Source organism: Notamacropus eugenii, chromosome 5, assembly GCF_028372415.1.
Source record: "Notamacropus eugenii isolate mMacEug1 chromosome 5, mMacEug1.pri_v2, whole genome shotgun sequence".
Taxonomy (NCBI): domain Eukaryota; kingdom Metazoa; phylum Chordata; class Mammalia; order Diprotodontia; family Macropodidae; genus Notamacropus; species Notamacropus eugenii.
This window is the reverse complement of record NC_092876.1, coordinates 3,613,791-3,620,892: the sequence shown is the minus strand read 5'-3', so window position 1 is coordinate 3,620,892 and position 7,102 is coordinate 3,613,791. Positions and strand designations below refer to the sequence as shown.

General features: G+C 40.3%; 1 protein-coding gene across 1 annotated transcript in view; it reads right to left on the bottom strand.

The window, feature by feature from the left end:
• Positions 1–602: 602 nt before the first annotated feature.
• LOC140508187 (uncharacterized) overlaps positions 603–7,102 on the bottom strand; it is a 29,313-nt gene continuing 22,813 nt past the window's right edge. The window contains exons 7-8 of the mRNA XM_072615966.1: positions 6,332–6,339; positions 603–4,035 (exon numbers count right to left, since the gene is read on the bottom strand). Coding sequence (XP_072472067.1) covers positions 3,224–4,035; positions 6,332–6,339 — 820 coding nt within the window. The 3' untranslated portion in view covers positions 603–3,223. The remainder of the gene's footprint in view (positions 4,036–6,331; positions 6,340–7,102) is intronic.

Sequence of the window (7,102 nt, the reverse complement as noted above, 5' to 3'; positions counted from 1 at the left end):
TGCTTTTACCATGGTGGAATTGGCTTTCTGGTATCTGAATAAATAACTTTGTTTTGTTTTTGAGAGAGTCTACATTTTGTGAATTTCCCTTGGAAATATGTGTGCATATCCATAGTGGGTACTGTGGGTATCGCATTGGCACTACAAGTTCCCAGATAATGAGGATTGAAATCATGCTCTTATGCTCTTCATTCCAAGATGTGATATCAACTTTACTCAAGGAAGGGGTCCCATTGTGAATCAAAGCTGGAGTCTGTTAAGACTGACTTGGTTCAAATATGTAGTAACTGTCATACGTATGACTCTAGGGGGAATTTCATAATGTCAATAATCAGTGGCCAGACAAATTCTCATAAAGCTTGGATATAATAAACCAACTTGCAAGCTCGTCCTCCCCAAAGAGTACTTTGATTCTCAGTGGTTCTGAGGTCTTAATCACTCAGTCAATCACTTCATTACTTTAGAACTGAACAGCCTCTTGTTTAAGCATCTTCTTCCCTAGGGTTGATAATATTTGGTGGCCTTGCCCAAAGAGAATGTCCCAAAGCATTTGGTTAGTCCCCAAAGAACTTCCTACAGAAGGAGAATTTACAAGTCTTTCCTACTTTTCCCAAACAGTAAATTTATTATTATCCTTTTAAAAGCCAAATATATTCAATTTAGTATTTAACAGTTTTTAAGCATTATAACCCTGTTCTCTAAAAGTCTAATTTGCCTTTTCACAGCATCCAGTTCAAAACAGAAGATGCCTTCCCTCATTTTATCACCAGGAAGATTTCTCCAAAGCACACACACATACGAGCTCCAGGTGAAGGCCATCCCACAAAGATTGCTTTCATAAGACTTCCTTCCAGTGAGAATATTGTGGGGTCTAATGACTTCCATCTTCCAAGAAAAGGCAGATCCTCATGGAGCACATTCATAAGCCTTCTCTTCAATATGAATCCTTGAGGAAAAGATGATTTTTGTCTACAGACCTTCCCAACTGAGTCCAGATGTTTATTCACCAGGTAAAATTCCTGATGTCTAATAAGCTCTTCAGTCCATCTGATGCCTTTGCACATTCAGTACAGGAATGATTTCCATCTCATGTGAATTTTCTGAGGAGAAATAAGGGATGATGTTAGTGTGAATGCTCTTTCAAATGGATTATCTTCATAAGGCATGTCCTCGAGAATTCCCTGTCTGATGTGAGAGAAATGATGATTTCTCTCATATAATAGTCCCTTATTGATTTGGGACTAAGGATTCCCCACCCCCCCTTTCTATTTCCTCATTCAGAAAGCAGCCACCATAGGTACCTCAGCCAGGCTTTGAAGGCAAGGCTGATGATAAGAAATCTTGGGCAAGACCTGCCCAACTGGGAAAGCTGAGATGTGACCAAAAGGGAAAGAGGTTTTAGTCTAGGTGAATTCTGGTCCATTGCATTTTAGTCACATAAGTCTGAAGGGAAGTGGATTCACCCTTTTGGCTGCATTGTTCCAGGCAGGGGTGATCTGGATGGAGGTAAGTCTCCATAATGGCAAGTAAAATAGGATCTTTGGCTGTTTGGTTTTTTTTTTTTTAAAAATCAAGAAGTATAATGCAAGTATTTGAATGTGACTGAGGAGGATCTTTACCACCCATCTTCTGGCCTGGGAAAATTTGTAATGATAATGTTTAATATAAAATTTTGAAACAATCTCTTTGTTCTCTCTGAAGCAAACTCAGGGAATGCCTCTTCCTATGTCAAGAAAAGCCAACCAAAGCTGACTCTGCATTCCTTGGAGACCTTTAACCTATGACATATCTTGAATAATGGGTCTTTCCTTTGTATCTTATTATCTATAGACACATACTATGTTATGACATATCTTGAATAATGGTAAAGAAAATATAGACATCTTAGGTCATAATTTCTATTGAACATTGTTTGCCCCTTCCTGTGTCAATTATCTGTGGTGGGATTTCCTTCCTTGTCACCAAGACATATGTTTACCCAGCTTGGAATCTCAACATTTGATTGACATTGCTTTGTTAATTGTCTTGTCTTACTGAATTTATGATTTGCGTAGTTAAGAGAGTTTCCTCCTCATGGCAAAATGTATTTAAGACAGATGATCTCTGTACTAGGTAGTCAGAGTCACCTCTGACTCCATAGCTATGATTGTTATCTTTAAGAGGGAATCAATTAATTAATAAATAACGCATGCCTTTAGTCTAATGTCTTTTCTTTAACCGAGTTTTCAGGTTAACAGTAAGAAGGTGCATTCCTTTTGTTAAGCAGACACTGATTCTCAAGGGATGTGATGCCCTATGGCTCTAAAAAGTGTGATAAATACACTGAGGGTGAAGTTTTACTTTGGGGCTTAGTGTTTGTAAGAGTGTTTGTTTGGCCAGATGATGACTCTGGGAAGCTGCTAAGGAGCCTTCAGTTTTGAGAACACAGATGTCATGCTTGCCTTGCTGGTAACTATGGTCAGACAGCTTTGTCTATCTCTTGAACTATGGTCAGGCAGAGGAAGTCATTTCCGTTGATTACTTTGTGGCTGATTGGAAGTATTTGCTTGGCCAGATGAGGACAATGGGAAGGTACTAAGCAGCCCCACCAGCTTCAAGAACCCAGATGTCTGCTTCCCTCTCTGGTAACAATGGCCAGATAGTTGGGGTTCAACTGTCTTGTTGAATTCAGGTAGAGGAAGCCATATCTGATGACTTTTAATTTCTCTGTATTTTCTTTGAAGTTCAGGATGCTGACTCCCCTGCACTAGGTGAATGATACTTGGTTAAAGGAATGATACACATGTCTGACTAAAGTGATTGTTAACCCCTCAAAAGTTGTCTTTCCTTTTATGAATGCACATCCACCAATCTGTGATAACAGGCCTACCTGTGTATTTTGGGCTGCTTACTGATACAGTCTCTTGGTCCAAGATGTAGTGATGAGTCATGGCCCTCAGCACCTCAGCAGAATAAGCTCACCTCTCATTATAAGACTTGGTCTTTCATTAAGTTTCAACCAATCACAGTTGATTTATGCCTCCTGGCAACACCCCAACAACTAAGGGCATATAAGTGTTGAGAGGCCTCCATGAATGATCTTTGGTTTATAGGAGTGACCTAAATCACCACTGTTTTATTAAATACCCACTAGCCATAAGTAATGAAATGTTTCCCTAGAAATTATTTTTCTTGGACTTTTCTTTCATCAGATTTGTATAGTAAGGTGAGAGTGTATAAAAAACTATATTACACTAGTTTTCTCCCCAGTGTGGACTCTCTGATGTAGAACGAGTTTGGATTTCAGTCTGAAAGCCTTTCCACATTGATCACATTCATAAGGTTTCTCTCCAGTATGGATTATTTGGTGTTTAACAAGATAGAAATTTAGTGTGAAAGCCTTTCCACATTGATTACATTCATAAGGTTTCTCTCCTATGTGGATTGTCTTATGTACAGCTAGAGCAGAGGTACTTCTAAAAGTCTTTCCACATTGATCACAATCATAAGGTTTCTCTCCTGTGTGGATTCTCTGATGTATAGCAAGTTCAGAGTTTGTTCTGAAAGCCTGTCCACATTGATCACTTTCAAAAGGTTTCTCTCCTGTGTGGATTCTCTGATGTATACTAAGTTGAGAGTTCGTTCTGAAAGCCTTTCCACATTGATCACATTCATAAGGTTTCTCTCCTATGTGGATTCTCTTATGTACAGCTAGAGCAGAGGTACTTCTAAAAGTCTTTCCACATTGATCACAATCATAAGGTTTCTCTCCTGTGTGGATTCTCTGATGGGCAACAAGATGGGAGGTCCATGTGAAAGCCTTTCCACATTGATCACATTCATAGGATTTCTTTCCTGTGTGGATTCTCTGATGTATACTAAGTTTAGAGTTCATTCTGAAAGCCTTTCCACATTGATTACATTCATAATGTTTCTCCCCAGTGTGAATTCTCTGATGTAAAGCAAGACTGGAGCTGCATGAGAAAGCCTTTCCACATTGATCACATTCATAAAGTTTCTCTCCTGTGTGGATTCTGTGAAATGCAGCACAGATTTCTCTCCCAGTGAAGTCACAAGGACCATCCCTCTCCTTATGAATTTCTTTCAAAGAAATGCTTAATTTTGCAGTACCATCTTTTGTTTCAGGTCTAATCTCTCCTGCAAGAAACAAACATTGAATCATATATAAAGAAACACATGTGCCCACATAATTATAAGTATAATCCCTTCCCCCCTTGGGGATAAAGTAAACTAGAGTATCTACATCCTACTTTCTCAGGTCAAGAGCAGTCTTCAAAGTTCAATGGATAGAGTCCATCATTTGAAAATGCCATGAGCTCACATCTGCAGGACAATTTGATTTAAAAAAAGCTTCACACACCATCACACTGGGTCCTCACAAATATCCATGACACAGGCAGTGCCAGCATTATCTTTACATTTACAGCTCATACCACTAGTTCAGAATGGTTGAGTGACCTGCCCAACAACTCAGCAACTAAGACTAGAATTCCAACCCTGCCAGTGGGCATGCTCTCTCCATGGTAGTAGATGGCCTTTCTCTATTCCACTTGCTTCTGTTTTGTTTTCTTAAAAATATATTTCATTATTGCGAGGTAACTTATTCTCTCCCTCTATTTGGATCTTCTTATTGCATGAGACATCAAAGTTTTGGAATCAGGCCAATTAATAATCATACAACGAGATCCTACAACAACCCTAAGTTCAAGGGAAAAAAAGCATCAATCCCAGGGGCAAACCTCACTGTTGCTTTATTTTCAGAAACCGATATAGCCACTGCCAACCTTGAGCAACCACCCCCGAGGTGTCAGCAGCCATCCACGCTAGGTCAGAGAGAACATTAAGATTCACTGAAGGCTTGGCAAATAGTTACCTTTTTTAAACAATAAAGTATGTTTAAAGTATGTATTTTCTTTTGGACATAATAGTACTGCACATGTAATATCCAACAGCATATTATAAAGATAACTTTGATGTGCAGTGAGAAACCATAAAATTCAGGTGACTCACTGATTGTACTTTTCACTTTATTGTGGTGCTCTGGAACAGAGCCCACAGTACATCTGAGCTGGGCCTGAAAGTTTTGTCATTTTTGGTTTGATTTTGAGGCTTTTCTCCCTAATTCTGCTCTTCTTAAACCATGTAGGAGCCTCACTCCTTGTACTCCCTTATATCCCATAGAACTCCATTTCTTTCCATTCTCAAATGCTCTTTTCCCTGGATCAGCTAAGAGCAATGCTCCCTATACGTTGCTTCCTCTCAAACCATCTCCATGTTTAGGTGCCAGACTGGGAGCTCCCTGACATCAGGTAATGACTTTTCCCTTCCAAAAGCTTGGAAAGGTGCCAGGAAAACTGGAGGTGCTCAATCCCTGCTGAGTAACTAATTGACTGGGCCCAGGGCTGACACCAGGTCTCAGATTCTACCTCAGGCCCTGTACTATGGTCTGTGTCTTAATTAGCAAATGGAGGTTCTGGTCTCAGCCCTGTTTCTGGCTCTTTACTGCACCTTATCTCCTATAGTGAGTGGCCTCTTCCTGGTTCTAATCCTGTTGTGACCTAACCAGACTCATAGTGAAGATCCCAAACACTTCCTTCTGGCTCCTGAAGCATCTCATACTATGGGACACCTGGGAGTTTCTCCCTTCCACTTCCTCAGACTAAAGGTGGCTGTCAATGATTCTGGCCAATGATTCTCCAAGGACATGCCAAAGATTGAACCTCAGAGATCAAGGGATGGACACAGGTTGATGATTTATGTAAAGCAGAGCCTTGGATTAATTCTAAGTAAGGCAGCAGCCTTTGCTACTACTTTGGTGCTACTGAATAGAGAGAGAGAGAAAATCATAAAAGCAGGCTGTCTGAGTCCGTTGAGTCTCAGTGTGGCCTTCCCTGTGGCAAGGCTATCCTTTGACATGTCTCTAACTGACTCTCTTGGAGCAGCTAGGTGGTTCAGTGCATAGAGTACTGGTCAGGAACACTGTAGGTCAAATCCTACCTCAGACACTTACTGGCTGTGTGACCTTGGGCAAGTCACTTAAGCTTGTCTGCCTCAATTTCCTTACCTGTAAAATGAGCCTGAAAAGCAAATGGCCAACAACTCTAGTATCTTTGCCAAGAAGACCCCAGACAGGACCATGAACAGTCAGAAACAACTGAAATGCCTGAACAACATAACTGACTCACTGGCCCATTAGTCCCAGCAGCTTTTCTAATTCTTTTCATTCTTCCCCAACCCTCCCTTCTGTCTCTCTCTCTCACTGTCCACTCTGAACACACCCAAGAGAAATTTGCCTCATATTTCATGGAAAAGCTTGGGTACTTGGGCAAACTCCTTTCCCTGTGTAAATCAGCCCATTCCAGCATGTCATCTTCCTCAGTATACTGCCTCTCCACCATACCCATTATTTCCTTATTCTTCAGTCCTTCACTTTAGGGCCTTCCCTCTCTCAATGAGCTATAATTTGTCCTGTTCAAAACAGGTTTCTACAATGTGGTTGGAATATTGTCAGCACTCCCACATCCTCCTTTAGTGAAGGCCAGAGTTTCAGTTAAGAAGAGCCTGGACCTAATAGTCTCCTTTGTTATCTTAAGTAAAGTCAGAGTATGCTTTTTGGTGTCAGTGAAGCAAAAGGGTTGATTTAGTAACTTCCTTACCAGACCCTTCTCCTGGCATCTTAGCAATAAGGAAAATCATAGATGTCCCGAGTTGCAATTTCAACTTTGTTAGCTCTGTTAAGATACTCTTTCTTGTGCTCACAACTTCAAGGGCCTGTTTATGACAGGATGCCTGTCATCAGAGTGATGGGATTTTCTCCTTATCATATGTCATGGAGACATATGCTATAGAAAGGAAATTCACACAGCTTGGGATTATAAAACCCAAGTGACACTACTTTGTGAATTGTCTTACTAAATTTACAATTTGTTCAACTAAGAGAGTTCCTTTCTCATGGTAAAATGTATTTAAACCAGTCATTTTCCATACTGAGTCAGTCAGATAACCTCTGATTCTGCAGTGTTATGAATGTTTTCTTTAAAAGGGAATTAATTAAAAAATGACGCATGCCTTTAACCTGAAGTCTTTTCTTGAACCAAGTTTT